At 36.1% G+C, this 22,305-nt stretch overlaps 1 protein-coding gene across 22 annotated transcripts in view; it reads right to left on the minus strand.

Moving 5' to 3' along the window:
- Nucleotides 1–22,305, minus strand: part of GPHN (gephyrin) — a 297,276-nt gene that overhangs the window by 123,637 nt on the left and 151,334 nt on the right. For 14 of the 22 annotated variants that reach the window (XM_027708546.1, XM_027708598.1, XM_027708591.1 and 11 more), the window contains 2 exons: nucleotides 17,224–17,316; nucleotides 7,342–7,380 (listed from right to left, as the gene is read on the minus strand). The exons of 1 other annotated variant lie outside the window; for it this stretch is intronic. In XM_027708546.1, coding sequence (XP_027564347.1) covers nucleotides 7,342–7,380; nucleotides 17,224–17,316 — 132 coding nt within the window. The remainder of the gene's footprint in view (nucleotides 1–7,341; nucleotides 7,381–17,223; nucleotides 17,317–22,305) is intronic. 7 more of the 22 variants (XM_027708654.1, XM_027708583.1, XM_027708646.1 and 4 more) reach the window with 1 other exon arrangement.

The raw sequence follows: 22,305 nt of genomic DNA on the forward strand, positions 1-22,305 counted from the left end.
TTTTTTTCCTCCAAGATTCTCATGGAAACAACTGAATGAAAACGTTTCTCAAAGAAGATGGAAAGTACCTTGTTGAGACTGCTGCAGCACACAGCACTGAAATAGAAGACAGCATTCCTAATCTATACTGAGTGAAGAAAATTAAATACATGGAGTTAACCTTTTCCTCTGGAATTTGATTTTACTATTTAATTAATGGTTTACAATACTTTACAGTAATAGTTAACAATATAAAAAAACCCCCAACCCAGTATAGAATATATTCCCTTTTTTACATGGCTACTAAGATGTTTACTATACGTATTTTCAAAACTCCAGTTTCTTACAGTTTTAGAAGACGTTAAAGTATCTTTCATACCCTAGGTAAAATCAGTTCAAACATTTATTGACACTACTCAGCTGTGACAGAGCAATGCTTTTATTACAACTTCACATTGTATAGACATATTATGCCAGTTTACTTCCCAACTGCACACTCTTAATTTTGAAACCCGGAAGTTGTTATAATGTACCCACCTTTCCATTGATATAGCAACACAGGTATATAAGCACCTCCCCTCACATACACTTCTGCTGTGCTTGAAGCAGCAGACCATGTTGTGCTGAAAAATCTTTTTGCTTTTTAATAAAATTCACTTGGTGTCCAAACTTTTTCAGCAAACTGATTTTTATACCAGCAGTGTGCAAGTAGATCACTGAGAAAAGGGAGTAGCTTTTAGAGAACTGGTAAGGCAAAGGAGATCCTCAGATAGGCACAGTGCACAAGTTAGCTCTTGCTCCGTGTACTCAAAATATAGACAGGACTGGACTCTTGCAATGAATGCTAAGCATCTCACTACCACAGCAAGTTTCTCTGCAGTGTCAGGGCAGGGTATTCAGCATGCTGGGTAGGGAAAGTGGGTGAGAACCTGCTGGTGAATAGCCTGAGGCCCTGCTGGAAACTGAGAGAAGAGGAGAGAGAGGTTTGGGGCAGGGGAGGAAGGAGAGAAGAGCAGTAACTCAGTGAGCATCCCCCTTGGAGGTGTCTGCCCACTCTCCCCACCCCAGGGAGCGGTTGTGGTCCAGATGGCAGGTACACACCAGCCCTGAGGGACATCCCAGAGCTCACCTCACGCAGCTGGCGGGGCTGGGGTGAGCTTTTATCAGCACTAAGGGGACACCATGTCCAGGCCTGCCATAGTCCTAACATCCCTCAGGGCACATGGGTAAGCCCAGGGGGTGCTAGTGGAGACACTGTGTTTCCATATAAGATATACGGGTGATGGAAGACAATAATTCGGAATAACGAAGAAATCAGATGCGCCTAAGGTTAGCTGCCCAATACTATCTATCTGACTAAATGAATTATATTTTCAAAAGTCCTCTTTTAAAAAAAAGGTTAACAAGGAAAAGTTAACAGAGACACAAAATATCTCTGGAGAAAATATTAGACCGTCTAAACAGTGTTAAAGCTATTAATTGAGAAAACCCCACAGCTCTAGCTAGGTTAAAAATCCATCTTTCTTATCCTTAAGAAAGGTCAAAAGAAAGCATATTCTTGCCAGCAAATGGTAACGATGAGATAATACCAGCTTCTCATTAAGATGCTGTGGGAAACAAAATTCTTAGGAGACAAACGCATCTAAAAGAACTTTGAGCCTTTCTCTGTTGTTCTCATCCAGGAACAACCAATGCTGACCAGCAGAAATCAGTAAAATATGCATGATTCATAGGAGATCTTGAAAGAGACCATAGTGTTAGGCCTTACTGTTCATGGGTTAATTCTGTATACCACTTGATACATAAGTATTATCTGGTTTTAAAGGAAGAACTGGTCAGCTCATTGTAGGAAGTGGCAATAACCCTATCATTTTTCACTCTTGAAAAGGGAGCTGTAGCTCAAAAACTCAGCCAAAATAAAAGGTGCAATGTATAGCTTTCATTCAGCTTTGAAATCTGCAAAATCCTCCACTTGAGTGATGTATGTGATTGCAACACTACACAAAATAAAGCTTATTTCCTACTCAGTCTATCTGCAAAAAGGTTACAAGAAAAAAGTCTACTGAACTTGTACAAATATTTCCTGAAAGCAAATAGTGAGGGTGGAAAAGATTGACTAGTGTTGCTATGATGTTCTATGAAAGCAGTGAAGGCCAAACCAAACAAAAGCTTAGGCGCAGTCTCAGATAAAATTTCCCAACCATTACATAAATCTGACTTCATCAAACTACCAAATGAAATGAAAGAAGCTCCAGCAAATCATACAATAGCTTGAGTTGGAAGGGACCTTTTAAAGGCCATCTAAGTCCAATCCCTCTGCAATGAGTAAGGACATCTTCAGCTATAGCCAGTTGTTTGGAGCCCCATCCAAGCTGACCTTGAATATTTCCAGGGATGGGGCACCCACAGCTTCTCTTGCAATCTGTGCCAGTGCCTCACCACCCTCACAGTAAGGAATTTCTTCCTAATATCTAAATTGACCCTCCTTCAGTTTAATACCATTCCCCCTTGTCCTATTGCATCAGATCCTGCTAAAAAGTTTGTTCCCATCTTTTTTATAGTCCTCCTTTAAGTACTGAAAGGCCACAATAAGGTCTCCCTGGAGCCTTCTCTTCTCTAGGATGAACCTAAAACCTGTCTGGGCAGAACAGCAGCAAAATGTATTGGGGGGAACAACTCTGCAACAGTCACTGATACACTACTTTGCGTATCCATCTGTAGGAATAAGGCCTAAAGCCATGAGATATGCGGTGAGATACGTGGTAAAGGAATTATTGTGGGCATGATGGCCTGCTGATGGAGGTGTGATACCCCTCATTTATATACACAGTGGCTGCCCTCCACTTATATGATGACAGCAACAGGATATTTGATTATAATCTCATCTCCACTTCTCCCAAAAGTATAAATTTTGCATTTGAAATCATCTTTGGCAGAGGATGAGAATACAACCCCATTCCGCAGACAAGTCAACAGGCTTGGTCCTCTCTCCTCCCCAAAGATGAGATGCCTCTTCCTAAGATTTGTGCCTCTGACTCCATCGGAGCACATCCGGGAAGACTTGTACATAGCACTATACATTTACATTTTGTAGATCTAGTGCATTTATCACAGTCAATTTACCAAGAATCTATAACATGTTGCTTCCATGAACTACACTACTTGTGAATCTGTGCTTGTGAAAGTACTTATCGAACACAACCAGACTTATGGTACCAAACTGGTGGCAGTCAGAAAGTAAGCTGGCTGCACCTAGCCCCTCTGATCTCTAGGGAACAGCTGGAAATCAAGGGGATTTATTCTCTGCCAAATTTCTACACTCTTAATGCAACATCATGTCCTCATTTTTACAACAAAAGCTATTTACCTGCTAAGTAAAGAGGTAACACAAGAGAGACACTTGAACTTACTCAGTATCAAAATTCATTCAGCAAACTGTTACATGAGTTGTAACATCAAAAGCCTTTGTCCATGATGACAATGCACAAACCAAAAGGTATATATGTTCTTTAGCACAAGTTTCATCTAAGACATTCTTGTCTAAAATTAACCAAATAAATTTTTCAGACTGAATCCAGAAGCAATATACAGACTTAAGAAAATTTGAAGTTGATTCCAAGTTGATATGAGTGTTAGACACACTCACTGTCAGACACATTATTTTTCAAAGAATAGAAAACTTCAACTGAAACTGAAGGCAGTAATTAAGTGGATCAGGGCAATGAAACATCTCCTGGAAATTCCAAGGGTAAGAAAATAATGATACACCTATCTTTCTTTTTGAGTGCAAAAGGCCTGTATTAGTCAGGAAGTTGGTTTTTTTTTTTCAGAAACAACTGAAGAAATTAGTTGCTTAGAGGCTGCAATGTTGCTATAATCAGAAAGTATTCCTTTAGAAAACAGAGAAGAATAAAGAAAGTGAATGGTAAAAAAAATAAATGGAAATTAAAAACTAAACCAAAGGGAAGAAGATATACGAAAAGCAGTCTCTCTCCTGACAAATGATTTGTAGGATTTAGATATTGTAGTTCAGGAAATGACTATGAGAACTGTAACAGGTTTTTTTTTAATCAGAGATAATAAGGAAGGAAAAGAGTCTAACGAGGAATAAAACCGAGATACAATTAGGCTGAAAACAGGAAATTTAGTTATCCTGGAAAGGGAAACTCTATGAGCTGGAAAGACTTGTAAGTCTTCATGACTGTTCCAAAAGCTAATTTTTGGTTGAAAAGTGCAGGATAGACTAAAGAATACCTTGGGAAAAAAACCCAGAAAACAATAACAACAAAAGATCAATCCCCCACACCCACCCTATTAAAAAAAAAAAAAGTTGTATATCACTGTTACAGGGATTTGATAGAGAAGACTCTACTCCCAGGGCTTTGTGTGCAAATTTTTCATTGCTTCTTTAACCAAATGTCGACTCGTTTATAAGACAAAACCTGTAGTGTATTCTTTCAACTTACCACAGATATTTTTTAAAACTTATATTTGTACCATGGTCACCACCAAGTGACCATTTGATTACTTCAGATGGAAAATTGATTTATCTTGATATGTTACAGTGAAGCTGCCTGAGACAGTATTGCATCAATGCCCTGGTAGGTATAGTTTTCAACTAAGAAAATTACACATATTCAAGAAAAAGCATTGTGTTGATTTTACTCCAGTTTCTGCTGCTTTTCTGCATGTGGAATTTATGTACCCTGAATACTACTTGAAAAAAATTCCCGCATTTTTCTGAGATAACACTAAGTTTTAACAAACTATATTCAAATAACTAAAATGATACATTAAAAAATTACTTATGGTTCTTGGGATAGGAAATGAGTTCTAGCAGCATCCTGCAGCCCTGCAGTACTAGAGTGAATATTCCTCCTCCTTTCCAGCACCTGATACACCTCTCAAACAACAGCCTAGGGAAGCATCACAGCAACATTGTGACTTAAAGCTTGGAGAAAGATTTACCGCTGAGATCTGTTCTTGTCACCACACCCTTCAACAGCATGAAGCTGGTGGGAAGTGAGAGACTGCCAGCCTACCATCTTTAAGAGTTTGTGAAGTTGTGAAAAATATATGCTCGAAGAAGCAAGGGAGGGTTGGGAAGGCTGAGAAGAGAGAGGACAGAAGAGCCTATGAGACTGTAAAGGAGTAAAGGTGGACATTCATGTCTCCTGGTTCCTTGGAGCAGAATACAAGTTTACTGGCTTCTAGAGGTTAATGTGAAAACTGGGAGAAGGATCCTACTAGCTCTTACTAAGAATATTGTCAGCTGTCCTGGGAGCCATCCTCCACAGCAGTAAGCTGCTGTTGGGAGTATGGGAACAAGGTGCTCTCCCACAGTCTTCCTCTGATTCCACAGCTGGTCTCGCACTTGGTGAAGGAGGCTACTAACTCAAGGGTGCTGCCCTGCGTCTATGCTTAGACATAATTTCACATATTTAAGGTACCTTTGAAGATAGCAAAAGCAGTATTAATATATCTGAAGAGATTAAAATCTAGAGTTAAAAGAATATTACATGAAATTTATTTAAGTGTAGTAAGAATTTATTATGAAATTATGACAGGATTCATTACGACAGAATATTTTCTCCAGTTCCTAGTTGGTACTGGAATCAAAAGCGCAATTAAACCCACACATAACAAGCTAGAAACTGTGGCAGAGCTACAAAAAGACAGGTCAAATAAGCTGAATTAAAAGAAGAGGCAGGAAATCCTGCTTCTTCTTCTAAGATGTGACAATGATTGATTCCCTTACTATGGACCTTACTGATATAGTCAAGTCCTTGTTCTTAATATGTGAGAGAGTGGTAAAAGGTTTCTGTAAACTGGCAATTGACCATTCTCCCAATACAGAAAGAGTGGGAAGCAGCAAGTAGGATACACTGTGGTTTGACAATACTGTACTGATCCAATGGCTTCTTTAGATTAGCTGCAACCCTTTGTTTTAAATTAAGAAGTCTGTAAAATTTCTTACTTAGCTCCTTTGATCCACTGTGTTTAATGAACATAGCTCTACATTCAAACCTTAACCTTTCTGAGCCTCAGCAACAGATTGTTTTTTCCCCCTGTTATTACCTACCTTCCATGGATTCTGAGAATTACTGTGGGTAATATTAGCATTGTAGTAATTATTTAGTATTGAATTTAATACTGAATACGGTATTACTGAACAGTAATACACCAATCAAATAAAGTGATGGAAGCAAAGACTAATAAAATTCAGGCTTTTTGCATTTGGTTTCTTTTTTTTGTAAGGTCAAAAGGGTTTTGAGCAGTTCAATGAAAAAGCTGAATGCTGGTACTGAGATCAGTTTTTGGTTGGTATGTTAAACTGAATCAGATCATGAAGGAGCCAGACAATATTTTTTCCCCATTCCTTACAATTCTTCTTAATCTTTTCAGACTGGTACATATTTAGAAATAAAATCTAGGCAGATGGGCAGGACAATGTGATAGAAATGCCAGGCATAAAAGCAAGTGGACAGGACAGCAGAAGAGCAAGTATCAGTGAGTAAGCAGACCCAAAGAGCAGCAAAGGGACACTGCATTCAAGGATCAGGTGAAAAGGCAGAAGGAAAATGCCAAACATTCAGCAAATTGCTAAAGCAGTACCAAACAGTCAGCATGTGTGCCAAGCAGCAAAGAGCAATTTCACTCAGCAGAAAGGCAATGCCAGGCACTTGGAGCAGGAGACAGGGCAGCAGAAGGCCAATGCCCGTGTACAGTCAGACTGAAAGGACAGTAAGGAGGCGATACATGCCGTTCAACAGATGGACGGGGCAGTAGGTAGTCAGTGTCAAGCAATTAGCTGGCCAAGAGGCAATGCCAGACAGTCAGGCAAAGGGCCAAGACTTCAGGAGGACTATGCCACACAGCCAGCAGGTAGAGAGAATAAAAGACAGTAGTAAATGCCAGGCAGTCCCCAGACAGACAAGTCAGAAAAAGACCAAAGCCCACAAATAATCAGATGCAACTTTCGGCAAGGACAAAACATAAGCTTGCCAAATGATCAACAGGGCAGCAGGGTGGCAGTGCTTTTTGAATAACTTAGGATACCATGAGTGAAAGAGTCCCAACAATCCAGACGCTCACCCTTTGGTAATATCATTTGATCAGAGTGAACCATGAAAATCCACAGGAGAATAGCACACAAATGGAAACAGCAAATGAGTCTGACCCTAGCACTTGGGGAGGCCATGGGACCTTCCTATAAAACAAAAATATGAGAATCCACAAGAAAATCAAACAAATGGGAAAAATGTGGCTAAAAATTGTTTCTGATGATGATTAAAAAAGCAAAAAAATACTAGCAAAGAATTAGTCTGGAAATGATTGGGTGGGATTGAAGATGTTGCTTACCCCTCTCTGGAGCCCACATAATGGGAATGTTGGGAATTTCTGCAGCAGAAAAACAGAAGAGAAAAGGGATTTCTGACTCCCAGTTCAAGGAAAGCATGTCATTTTAGGACTGGGTAATCTCTTTGGGCAAAAAATAAGAATTCAACTGAATCTTTGCCCATCCCCAGATACATGCCTTTATTGAGGTTTGTGAAAAATTTAAGAAGACCACATCACTTTCATCTCATGACCTCCCACCCTTGATCCCCAAAACCCCACTTACCTCTAGCACCTCTAATATAAGAGGGGAAAGGGGATGGTCTTGTGAGCTCATTCCCACAGCCACTGCAAAATAGGTTGTGAAGTTGAACAGGAGTACCCATTAGCCACTGTTGGCCATTTGTGAGATAAACTGGAGTCATCATTAGCTGTTACTCATTATTAGGGTATGATGGTGTTTGAATTTGGCTTAGATACATCCACACTCTAATGAAAAGAATTAGTCTTATGAATCTTGTAGGGTAACCTTTTTCTAAGCGAGAAACTTAGAAGCACCTTTTTGTTACCTTGAATATCCTCTTCTCTTTAACTTAAACACTCTGTTATTTAACATGGTTGTTTTTTAAAACAAATTAAACTATATTTCAAAATCTTAGCTGCTGCTCTATTTCAGAAACATGTAATGAAGTCTGAAATGTAAGAACTGAGAAAATCCCAGCAGTAATAAAGTTCAGTAATTTGACTCATCTGTCATTTCAGTCATGAGTCTTTTTATTTAGTAAGTATGTTCCTAGTAACTAAAAGTCAACCAACCAGAAATCAAACTTCACTATTTCTGTCCAATTTGAAGTCCACATTGTGTGTGCATTTATTCACCTGCACATTAACTTTTTACTGGCAACACTAAAAACCTACATTCCACTTTGACAAGGTAGTAATATGCAACAAGAAGCCAACTCTTCCCTCTTCTGCAAACTGTAGAGAACCCTAGATAATATAAAGGCATCATTAGCTCTGGTATGCCCTGCTGAATCAGGATTTGGAAAGGTCACAGAGAGAATCTGTATGAACTTGCCATGCACTCATACCCAACAAAGATCTTAAGGAATACAGTAGCGACAGGCTAAGCTGATGGAACAGTATTTATACTGATCCTCTGGGTATCACCCACTCATTCTTCTTCCAGCTGAGCAAGGTACAAGAATAATACAGGTTAATACAACTTCAAATTTAGAAATCAGGGTCATAGAAAAGGAATTTTTCCCATATCCAAACCTTCCTGTGTCAAACACTATTATTTGGGCTTACAACAAAATGGTAGGATATTTAGGCAGAGAAGACCAAGAGACTTCCATCATATGATTAGAAATGGCATAAGCCAGCCAGGAATTGCAAACAAAAATTAGACCATGAAGTAATTATAAAATCTTGTGATTTTGTGGCCAGCAGCAACTACAATTAGCTGCACCACATCAAGAACAAAATTGCTATCACCTTCTCTCTGAAGGAAGATCTTTCAAGCTCAGTGAAAATGAACTATGACAAACTGATCTCAGCATACCATAAGAAAATGTTTATTTGTGGAGGAAAATCTGGAGATTTTTAAATCCAGTGAAAGTTTAAATGCCAACAATTAGTAACAGTAGATTATGCACCTCACTATTAATTTAGGTATTCCAATTAAAAAATAACTGAGAAAAGAATATATGCATGAAGGGACAAGAAGCTAGAATACAGTCTAAATTAAGATAAAAAAAATAATTTTCTTGTCCATAATAAGATAAGACTTTCAAGCCTGAGTGCAACAATAGTCATTTTGGTTTTGTATTTTGGTACTTATACTGAGTCAACATTTTGCTAAAGCTTCACTGCTCCACGTGGTAACAATTAGCAAAAGCAGGTGAAGGACTAGTTATAATCCTAAGAATAACTCCTGAAGCCAGCTGCTTTCCAAAACTCTTCTAGTTTCTTTTCACTTAGTGGCTGGAAAGGCTCCTACACAGCAGGCAAGCAGCAAATGAGAAATTCTCTATTCTTTAATAAGTATTAGTTTTAATGATCAACTATGTTAATAGTGAGTCATTTTGCTATTCTGGTGTGCTTATGTCAAAAGGACTAACTCACTCAATTTTTCACACATCTTAAATCCAAACTAGTATTTGCCCTCTAGTTATCATGTCTTTAAGCTGCCGTCACAAAGAAGTGTTCCTAACATGTCTATACAATTTTTTTATTAATTTTCCCCATATTAAGCTTTTACTCTTTGCAATAGACCATGACCAGAAAAAAATGACACATTAAGGGCAAAAATTGTGTAATTACAGGCCTGACAATGTTTTCAAGATTATTTTGCCTTAACTTGATGCTTAATTTTTTTTTTCAGTTTCCTATTATCTTCTCTGAAGTGATGCTTTAATGGAAACTATTTTTAGAAATGCTTAAGAGAGAAAAAATTCCAAAAGTTCCAAATTTAAAATTTATTATGCAGAAGTCCTATGGCAGGCCTATTTTTCTTTCCACAGTTACAGAAAGGACTGCAAAATATATTCACTGTTGTGGCTACATTCCTAATAGGAGACAAGCCAGTTAACAGAGACAGCTGTGGGCTCTACAGTGAAAACATGGCTAAAAGGCATCAGTAATACCAAGAAGAGGAGAACTCTTCTCTTTAACTCAATAAAAAAGCAAACTATAATCATATTGTTCTTCTGGCTGTATTTTTGGAAGTATTTGAGTTCACTGGGATAGGAACCATTTGTCTATTCGCAGGACATGCCAGCCCTCTTCCAACTTCCATTCTGAAATTACCTTGGAATAAAAAACTTATTTTCAAAATTTAAGAATAAAAAAGTGAGGTTTCCTGGCTCATTTTATGGAACATTCAAATCCCTCACTACTGTTTTACTATTCTTTTCAACAGAGCTTGCAAATATTTCATACATGTTTGAGAGTCAGAAAACAGAACTTCTATTTGCTATTCAAGAGTATCAAGGACAGCTAAAATAAAGCAAATAAAAGTTGATCCTTAAATGGGCAAAAATATCCAAAGGTGCAAGAGGAATTCTATTAGCTTTATGATATGATGGTCAGACAACTTTACACAGAAGGTTAATACATTAGTTAAGTAATTTAAAAGTTATTTGTCCCAGCATCCTCAGTCAGTATTTTCAGGGTTTTGCATTTTCAAAAAAGAGGCAGAAGCAATTAATGTGATCCTTTTGAATTCATGAAATAAAATTGCTTAATTATTAATTTCAGGATCCATTTTAGTCAAACTATCTTCTCATCTAACACACACAGAACATAAAGCCAGAATCTAGTTTGGCCTTCCATGCAGGATAATTCATTCAACATCATCCATGACTTCTGTACAGAGTACAAGATAACTTGAATTCTATAAGACATTTCTCCCACTATCAAATACTTTTGATTTGACAGAATTAAAATGAAGAATACAGGTCTTCTTTAGGGAATTTGTTTGTGTGATTAATCTCCTAAACAAGCAAACCAACCTCAACACATAAAAACCTTCCACTATTTTCTTATTAGATTTTTCTGGCTCAAGCTCTCTATCACCAGCTATTTTTACAATTCTCTTAAGTAGGCAAAGAAAGCCTTTGGTACCTTATAAAGCCTTTAGTGCTGTATGTTATTATTTCCCAAAGAAAGTACAGGTAAAACCCAAGATACTTCCCAGTTTTCTTTATGATAAACTAAACAGACTGAGTTGCATAACTCTCACAGAAAGCCATCATATATTTTTTTGACCTTTTTCTGTATCCACTGTGACATCTGAAACTTTTTAAAAGGGAATGTCAGAAAAAATATGCAGCTTTGCATTTTAGACACATCAATCCCATATACAGACAAGTATCCTCTGTATTACAACACTTCTATTTTCCCCATATTCTTCATAATTGTCTATTTTGGAAAATCTAGACACAAATAAGTTGAGAGACACACATTCTTTCAATCTAGTATCTCAGCTGGATTGACACAGACAAAGAAACAAGTCAAAACCCGCTGTTTATGCAGCAGAATATCAAGAATTTACCAAGCCCTCTTTATTTATCAAAATAACCATTCTCCAGGAACACACTCTCTGCATCTATTTTCTTCATCCTTTAGGGGTTTTTTGTTTATTTGGTTGGGTTTTTTTGGTTTTATGGGGTTTTTTTGTTTGTTTTGTTTGGTGGTCTTATTTTTTGAGTAACCTCTGATATTTGAGTAAATGAAGCTGAAATGGGATCAGGCTTTCTTCTCCCTCACATTTCTCACTATAGGTGCCCTGGCAGCTTGCAGGTGTTCCCATGCAGTGACTGCAGTTGATGATAGCAACCAAGCCCTTCAGCAATGATGGTGTGTTACCAAGCTTCCCTGAGAAACTCAAACAAGAGAAGAGAAAGGCACTTTTTAGCCCTTCGTAGGTCAGCTAAATCAGTGTGGAATTTCTCAAGACACAGGTACTTTTGTAATCTGTGTAGTGCAAATAATTTGTATATTGCTTCTCGAAGAAACTGGTAATAGTTGTAAGTGAAAAGTATTCTGCAACTAAATATATCAATTCTGTTATAATAGCTTGCCTTCCAAAGAGAGATTTAAAATCTAAATAAAGAATTCTTAATTAAATTATTAAGGCACATAAATATGGATTTTTGTAACACCAAATACAGCTTTTCAAACAAAACATTTGAAAAATTAAAGCAGATAGGATAAAGGTCTAATCATACAAGCTAAGAACTGTCTGGAGGACTAAGAAAAAGGCAATGGTACTTTATAGAGTTGCTGCTAAACTTCTAACAGAGTAGTACAGAATTTGGAGAAGTGTGTCACAGAGCAATCTACTCCATTTAAGCACGTTTGTTGCTTAGATGCACGTGGCAAGGTTTTCTAATTCAGACCCTTTAGGAGCAAGCTGGGTTGGAAACAATTTTCTAAGAAATATGAAGGCCTCAAAAGGTCTGATGGCAAGTTACAGGATCAGACATCATCCATACACAGCATACTTCATTATATAATAGCTCAACCTAGGAATCAAACAATGTGGAGCAAGACCTCCATTAAGAAATATGGAAAGCTACAGTCTTTAATATAGACTACAAAAATATATATATGATGAAAAAGGCTATTAAATTGGAGGGTACCTGGAATATTGAAGGGTGAAAGATTGAAACAACAGCCTGGGTAATTAGAGGTCGTAAATTTCATATTATTCCTACCACAAAATTACTTATGTCCCATGTGAGATGAAGGCTCCATTCCTCCTCAATATGGAGCCATGCTGAAGTGACAATTTGTAAAAAGAAAATCCATTTCTTTTGTTCCAGTGACAACACTAAAATACTGCTGAAGAAGAATAGAAGCACTCCTACATCCACAACAAACAATAGTAGAAATCCTGCTGCTCTGAACCAGGGAGGACAACCCCCTCTCCATCCCCAATATATTATTTCTAGTTTAAATTATTGCCTATTAAATGGAAATTGTTATTTGAAAGTTTAAGTCTCAGTGGATTTGGGTTAATCTGAGGGGAACACCTGTTGCTGTGAGAGCATGTTGTGTCACAAGCATCTTATTTCATTAACAGCGTTAAAGGGAAAGTAAACAAACAGACAAAACACACAAAATGACAAATAATAGAGATTAAGAGGGTTGCCAACACTACTTGAGACAGAGAAATTGGAAGATACAGATATTAAAATAGTCTGTGGAAATAAAATGGAATTTGAAGAAAAATCCTGAGAGACACCTTAGAGAATGGGGGAAAGCCAGGTGATCGAAAATTTGCAATTGGTAACAATTATAAAAATGCTGTTGCAATTTTGAAGTGAATATACAAAGACTTATATCACAGCAGAACTGGAACCTTCTTCCCTCCAAACATGGCTTCTGTGTGGCTATGTTTGGAGCCTTTTGTTCATTCTGAGCATGGTTTTTTCAGAAAAATGCTGACAAATGGAAGGGAGTTCCAGACAACAATGAGCTCTTTTCATGGACTAGAGAACTCTGATGAAAGAATAAACAAATATGCATACATTGTCAGATTAAATGAAAACAAGAATGTATCTAAATACACTTAAAACCAGTCTATAAGTATTGAAGAATATGAACAGCAAGAACCAAAAGAAGCATTCATAAATTTTCCAGAATGCTGGAAAAGGAGGAAGCCTATAAGGAAACACCTGTCTGCTTTTACATGCTGGAAAAGAGCTCTTCTGCGTTTCTTCTAAAGTATTATCGTAAAATTTAAGGACTGAAAATTATCTGCAGTGTGGATGAACTATTTGTGAATACACATAGCAACACAGCTCAAGAATGTATAGCATCAGTTGAGGCACAATAAGTTGTTTTCTACTGCTATTACCTAAGTACATAAAATTAGTCTCATAGCTGGGCTAACAAGACTTGCACAGAATCATACTAGAGACAGAGGATTAAAAAAAAAGCTAGAAGGGAGGCAGACGTGACTTTTTTAGAAGTGCACTTTTGCAAAAGAGGAAATGTAAAAGTAGAGAAGACAGAAGACAGAAACTGAGCAGAGCACCTGTATACATGAGATTTTTCCTTTCCCTTTTGTACTAACCAACAGCAACAGAGAAAATACATTTCTATCTCAGAAGGATACATAGTGATTGATAAAAATGCTGCAATAGTATTTAAATTTTTTCACAAAAGTTAACATATATTATTATCAACGTTCTTTAAGAACTACCACTAAAATATTGTAGTTCAAAGGAAAAAATGTTTGCACCAAGAAATGCTATATGTAAGTTCTGATATCTGTCCTGCAACAAAGACTTTTAAATCAAGAAGCAGACTGTATGTGCAGTTCCAGCAGAGACTTAAAGACTATCTCCATAAATTATATGTAAAATAAGACTGGAAAAAAAATTTGGCTGTATCTACAAAATTAAGCCTACACTTCAGCTTTAGTCCAAATGCAAACTACCACCAACTGCCATAATAAAGAATTCCAGCATTCACTAATAACATCTATAACACAGTTACTTTCAAATTCAGCCATCCATTGAGTGCATTGGTTTTTTAAATACCCACATGCATTTCATAATTTCTAGTCATGTAGTCAAGAAAGTGAAGGATATTCACACTGCTTAATTAAACTGACCTTCAACCCTCAAAATGTGAATTGTAGGACTAATTCAAAAGCTTCTCTCCACCCACTGACTAGACCAAGGCTACAAATTTAGGGAACAGAGACAGGTAAGGAAAATCAGATATTGCAAATATACCTAAAATCGGTTATTTCTGGTACAAGAAAAAACGTCATTACACATGATGGAAACAACTGCAATAACCTGGTTCTGATATAGTGTTCAAAAGGCAAAGTGAGTGGGGAAACTACTAATTTTTTTTGAAACCTAATGATACATTTCTGAGGTATCAAGAAGCTATTTTTAGCTACATTTTGCTAGGCACTGAATTTCAATTTTATCAATAATTACAAAATTCAATTAACATTAAGTCTTTGGCCTGTAAATACTCTTGGGAACAACCTTTATCGTATATGTACAATAGCAATTATATATCTATAGTCAGAAAAGAAAGCAGGAAAACATGCTTTCTAATCCAAATTACAGGAGAATCAGAGAGAAGCAGGACGGAAACATACCAGCTGAAATATGACCCATGGGACTACTCTCCCTATTCTCAGGAAAAATACTAAAACATCTTCCATTATCAGATTGAATTCTTAACAGTTTTAAAATCACATCTTAAAGATGACATCTCAGTAACACAATGCCATGATCACACCCTTTCATTATTAGTTCAGCAATGACAGCATGCTGGACCAATATCTCACAAAGAAGAGATTAAAACCACTTCCTGCATCAACTCAAGTTTTCCTAAAGGCTTGTTATTGCACATTTCATGTTGACATAACGAATTTTCCATTTTGAATTGGCTTTCTCATTGACCCAGGACATAAATTATGGGAAGAAAACTTATGCTTCTTAATATGTTTTTGGTATGACACCTACTGCCAAACTGATTTTCTTCTCTTAAAGAATTTGTTTGAAAGAATGATCTAATAAATGCTATCATACAAATGACCCTTATCATTGCCACTTTGTAATAAAACCTGGGATTCAATCTCTCCACTGTGATTTAAATTTAGTACTGCAAATTGATTCAACTTAATTGAGTGAAAAGTGAGTAAATACTCTTCTATGAAAATTCTTTTTAAGTATGGGAATAATTTGACAGTCAGAACACCCGATTCTGTTATGACCAGCCCAAGTCTTGCATATCTGTTACTTTTAAAAACAATGCAGTTTTTCTACAGCACAAGTCATTAATTATTTTTATATCAATGTGTTTTTATTATATAAAGACACATTAACAACTCAGATTAACTTTCAAAACTCATCAACTCATCAAAACTGATCAAACAAGTCACCCCCACCTGTCTTCATTAGTTTCAGTAACAGCAACGCAGTGTAAGGAAAATACTGGGTGTTTATGTGCAGAGTTCTCATTTGTTTATTTCTTGTCCCAAATGCTGCTTGAGAATCTGTGGCTAATTTTTGGCACTGGCTACAATGCTTTCTCTGGCACTACTGCCTAGGCTCATCCCTGCACAAAGGAAAACTGAAGAAAAAATTCAGTCATCCTTCTACACAGTCCTCTTACTACAACCTTCAAAATCATTAAGTTAGTTTGCAAGCAAGATACAAATTTAACCTACGCACTTTTCACTTTTGGTGGCTTTAGCACAGTGAATAATCTGCAAAATCAGTTTCACTAGCTAGCACACTGTGGTCATCTTACACTGTTCCCATATTCTGATAAAGAGACCCCAAAGTTTTACTTACTCAAGATTTCTAGTATATAATCTAAAAACAACAGAAGTAATGAACAGGAGTATTTTGGTTACATGTTTCTTTAGTTACAGAAATTTTATACAATAAATTAAAAAATGTTCATAGATTTCTAATGGGAAAAAAATTAAACTGCAGTCATGTGACAGAACACATTTGTAAGTAAAAAGCATTGTAGATATGCTATAAAGAACTCAAATCAACTCCAACATGGAAGTCTAAGCAATTTAAAACTTATATGAATACTTAAGAGAAACCTAGATCTGTTACATTATGCAAATATACACTTCAGGCACTCAATCTTAATTCTGCCCTTTAGTGAACATAAGCAAATCAAATAAAGTATGTAATTTTAAAAGTTCATATTAATCTAATTTGGAACCATAAATACCAAAATACTTCAATTGCAATCACACAGTAATTTCATATGACAACTCAAAGCCATGAGGTCATTAGGTTCAATTTCCCTTTTTTCCTCTTTACTTCAGCTCTGTATAAGTGGAATGTAATCAGATTTCCTGTGCAACATTTACTGGTGCAGGTTGCCTCCATCTCTGTGCCTGTTTAGGTTTTTTTTGACAATGTGGTATCAAGCAGATCAATGGTAGCTTTGCATGGAATTTTTTCCCCCTACTATCTGCATCTCACACTCCAACCTATAATGCAGTATTCTGCAAGGGAGAATTAAAGGATCTCTCTTATCCCACTTTTCCTTGTGGACATAACAAGATTTTGCTTAGCAGTGTTGTACTGCAGCGCTAAGGAAAATTACATCAAAATGCCATCAGAATTTTGTTTTGTAAGGGGACTAGAAAACTATTATGCTATACCACATTTTAGTTGGAAAATTGTTTTGGGTCAGAACCCAAGGTCAGAGTTATTCTCTTATGCTATACTCTCTATTGCTTTTTTCTGCTTCTAAGTTGTGTATCCCTTGACCTGTCCACAGATACTGCAAAGTGAAGTTACAGAGGAAAGTAAAAAAAAATCCGCCCCCCGCCTCCTCCAGAGTCATACATTTCTACACCAAAGGGCAGATTTTTCTATTCCAGGACTATCTCACCTCTGGAGTGACATCTCGTGGTGCAAACCCAGTTCCTCCAGTTGTTAAAATCAAATTAAGTTCCTTTTCATCACACCAATCTATCAGCGTCTCCTGAAAGAGAACATGAATCCTGTCAGATCTAGCAAGCAGTATGTGGGATGCAGTTATCTCAGAAAATACCCAAAGACTTGAAATGTCTTAAAAACAGAGGCACACACAATAAATACAGGGAATTGTAAAATCACTCATGCTTTTTACACAAACATTTTAAACCACTATTTATAACCAAGATAAGACAGAATAATGCAAGTATCCACACAGTATTTTTTTTGGAAATGGAAATTGAAATTCTGTTCTCCATCTCTTGACCTGAAATGGAAAACAAGAATTCACAGTTACTAATTTCTATCACTGTTTATTTTGATATATAAATATAATATCCTTTGACACATGCTAAGAGAGTACGTGCATTTAATTCAGATTACATTGTTGATTCTTGTCTCAGTAACTTTGGTTTCCATGCTGCACTTTTTATTAGCCTGAAAAAAGCAAGAACCACATATTTGTAAGCTTATCTACTACAAGATGCAATAATGCATCTGATGCAGCAACACAAAAAGATGATCTATAATCACCTTTTCTACATTCCCTGCACCATCTCAACAGGAGTGTGTTTACATATTCCAAGGCTGGACTAAAAAAATCTGTCATGTAAAATGACTTGCAATACTGGATAACTCGTGAAACTAGAGAACTGTTTAATTTTATTTGCATTCATTTTTCAAATGACTTTTTAAACAAGGACTCAAGCTGTGATAAAAATTTGACATAAGCAGAAAATTTATTTAATCTCAATGTGATTATATCACTTATCCTTCATACTCTACTGTGTGTTAGCACAGCAGCAGCATATCTGCTTGGAGTGCAAAATTAGCTGTGTTGCCTGAAGTACACTCACGTATTACACAGTAAAGTATCCATCTGCACAAATCAGATCAATTACTTAGAGAACTATCCTTCTTACAGCAAAGAAACATCATTCTTTGAAAAAGTTTATGGCACATTTAAGTTTCTGGAGTACTATATTGGGGAGCAATGAATAATATTGGTGACTGTTGGCTTGAAGCTTCTTATTTATCATAAAATTAGCTCTAAGAAATATACTGATATTAAAAGCTTGAAATAAAACTGTCCAGATCATTTTAAAAAGTATTACCAATTTAGATTAATCCTCAGCTGTATTTTCTGAGGGGTTAGTACTGCTATGTAACTTCCATTTAACAGAAGGCTCATATACAGATGCTTCCAAATTGCAGCTAGAATACACTTGTGTCTGCCTGCAAGCCCCATCATGCAAAAGTATCCAAGGATTACTTGAAGAAGTGGCAAAGCCAAAGGTTCTGTGTTTATTTCTTCTTTCTTTACACATCCTTCCACTTTCTCTTTTGCGTTCTCCCTTGTCTTTGTTAAAATCACATTTGTCTTTTTACTCTATCCCTTTGGAGGATGGCACTCTAACGGGGCTGTAGATTACCAGAAGTTCGTTACATGAACATTTCAAATAAGAGAAAGGAACACAGATAATGTCTCAAACCCATACATAATTGAACCACTAAGTCAGGCTTCTAACTTACATTTTGAAAAATATGTGAATTATGGTAGTAAAAAGCATTTTAAGTGTTAAAACTGTTTGTTTCAAGAACATAGATACAGATCAGAAAACTTATTTTAAAGAGGTTGCATCTTCTCTGTTTTATCATCTAGAAATGTATTTGTCTTGACTTCAAATAGGTAGAAATTTCAGAGAATATTTCAGAGAAGTTCACTGGCAAAGTTAGACTTTAATACTGCATGTATTTGAAAAATTATTACAATCAGGAAAAAATTCTCAGTATGAAACAGGAGGGATATACTTTGGTGGTTTTGTGTTTTTTTTTTTAATGAAGCATTTATCTTTAGATAAAATAAAACCTGCCAAACTCCAACTGGTTTTACAGAGAAAATAAAAAAAAAAATCCTTCCTCTGTTCTCATTTTGCTACAGTTCAGTAATACTCTGGTTAATAAGGGGGAAAAGAGCAACGTAACACCCTACAATAAATTAAAGAAATCAGCACCCTAACTCCTTAATTAACTGAGCAACAAGTGCCTTTTCTTGCTACTCCATCAGTGTACTTAGGCAGACAGAATTCTCTATCAAGTTCATGTTATAGTCCAGCATCTTTCAGCCTTTCAGGAAGAATACCTTTCACTATAAGGCAGTAAGTTTGGGTTTCATTATATTTTAGAAGTGCAAATTTATAACTTAAATATTTTAAAACCACAGAAAAATACCTGAGACTGATATTCAGCTTATTTACTTTTTCTCTAGCCCACAAAACTGTTCCACAAAATATTCTCATTGATGTTTTAAGTATTTAAAAAAGGAAGCCCCGCACAATTGTGGACAAATAGTGGACTCATATTCACTTTGCTGCTGACGGCAGCCCAGCTAGATTCTCCACTGGCTTTGTAGAAAACTGAATTTTCTATGTCCTCAAACGAGAATTTCTCTATGCCAGTGACCTGATATTTGGCTTCACTGAAGCTATATAAGCAAAATTATTATATAACATCTCAACCAAAGAAAAATTCATTTAATAATTTTTATGCATATTTCCATCCCTTCTATTGTTTCACTAATGATAAGCTTTCAAGAGAAAATGAGACTAGGTCAACAGATTATGTAAATCACTGTCATTTCATTCAAGTCAATGGAATGGAGCTGATGGATACAAAATACGGTATCTGGCTCTGAAAACTGCTGTAAAATCACCAGCAAATCTTAAAAAGCCAGAACAAAACTACAGACCTCCAGAAGAAAAACCTTGTCTCATTCTTTCTCTGAGTTCTTAGTCCTTCATATGTAAATTTATTGATTTTAAGACCAATAAAGATCATTTCCTCATGGAAAAAATGCCTACAAGTGTATGGCACAGTGGAGAGACCCTTTGTTTATCACAGACCCATGCTTCCAAATTCATATAGGCACTGTCACACTAAATCCAAATTCTTCTGGCACCACACCTAAACTAGTTCTACCTGACATTTCAGTCACTGAATGCCTAGAACACTTACAGACATATTTCCTTCTGCATAGGTAACTTAAGCATCTCAATGTCCAAGATGCAAAACTACCTTTAGTCTAAAAGGCAATGGGCATGTCACAGAATTCTGGTCAGTTCCTTCTGTATTTAAAACAAATTCTAGGACTCAGGCTCTTCAACTAACCACCCAGCCTTGATCTGGAGGGTTCAAGACAGAAAAAATACATAATAATTTAATTTGGTAGGGTTTTCTAGCAGCTATTCATGATTATCTTGAATATTGTTGTGTTTCTAGTAACTCTTCCTTACTAATAATTTCTGTGGGATAATGCTCCACCATGATACATAAGAAACCTGCTCACAGAATGCACAATAACAGTGGTGCTATTTTGTAACTCCATTAATGAACTATCCTCTAATTTCTATTAGTAAGTGAACAGGAAAAACAAACAAGGATTCCTTACTGAAATGAAAGGAACAATTCCCTGATCTTTGGAGATAAATGAAGTTTATAGATTACTTATTTTAGTAAATTTTTGGAGTCTCATACAATAAAGCCTTATTATAATAATGGACACTCTACATTTATGTCCTTGAGTGTTGCTTCACTTAAATAATGGAGTAGAGCAGTTGTATATGTGTATGAATTATTTCCTTTTCAGATTGACAGAGGTCACACATTCATTGACACGATATCATAAACCATGGTGTTAGTCACAAATTTAAACTTGAGACAGGTTGCAAGACTGCTTGAGTTCTCTTATCACTACTGTATGGTGGTCTTCCACACAGATATTGAGACTATAACCCTTATCTGGAGCAGAGGTACTAAAAAGCACACAAAAATGGTCATTGGGGATCAGACTAAATGCCTGCACAGAAGAGCTGAGGTCCTCAGGGCTGTTCTTTTTCTTTGATGCTACAGTCCACGGTGTTTCTTGTCTTTTTTTTCTGTCCTATTTTTGCCATCACTTTGCTGAGAGTGTGATAACACTCCCACGTGTTTATGCTTCCAAAATTACTAGAATGCATTCTTTCAAGTCAGTACTCTGGTGCTTATCACTTAGATGCTATGTGCTACATGTATAACTTTTTCTTATCAATACATAATTTACTTCACAATACAAAGATTGTAAAAATAATTATCAATACATATGCATATTTTCATACACTTGAGCCACTAGAATAAGACATGTACACCACTACAATTTAAAACATCCAGAAAGAATAGGGGAATGCTAAAAACAATATGAACATGTGGGTTTTCATAAAGAATCCATACAGAATTCTTTCATTCTATATTCAGTATTCAAATTGGTTAAGCAATTCCATAGTTAATGAAGATGTTTGGTATTTTGGCACATGCTAAATTTTTCTAGCACGGTGCAAATTTGAAGTTATTTCACCTTATATGTAACACTAATCACATATTAAGGACCATTTAAAATATGCAAAAATTTAACTGAAATTGCAGAACAAATATTAATGTTAAATATGAAGTTTAATTATGAAACACTATACATTAATTTACATTGGACTTCGAAACACAAGTAAATTAGTACAAGCTGGTTTATAGACATGCACACTATCCAGAAGTTCTCAAAACAACTTCAAGTGACTTAAAAGACCATTGTGGCTTCCAGGAAAAAATTACTGATAGTGTTTAGAGACACAGAAGTCTGTGTTCCCCAGAACAATCTCAAAACTACAAGCTTTGTAAAGTTATGTAAATCCTATATTTGCAAGTAAATCCTGTTTACTCTAGGAAAGCATATTTCAAAATGCAAGGACGAACATAGAACAATATGTTCCTAAAACTATAATGATGACTTTCCTTAGAAATCCAAGTTGAATAAGGAAAATTCTTATATAAAAAGCCATACTAAATATCAATTTAACTTTCTTTCAAAATTTTTGGGCTCAAGCTAAAAGAGTGTCCGAGATAAATTTCATTTAGGATGATTTAATATCATTATGATGAAAAAAATTATAATGAATGACTATACAGAAAAATG

The sequence above is a fragment of the Neopelma chrysocephalum genome, unplaced genomic scaffold, assembly GCF_003984885.1.
Source record: "Neopelma chrysocephalum unplaced genomic scaffold, ASM398488v2 Primary Assembly neopelma1_24, whole genome shotgun sequence".
In the NCBI taxonomy this organism is placed as follows: domain Eukaryota; kingdom Metazoa; phylum Chordata; class Aves; order Passeriformes; family Pipridae; genus Neopelma; species Neopelma chrysocephalum.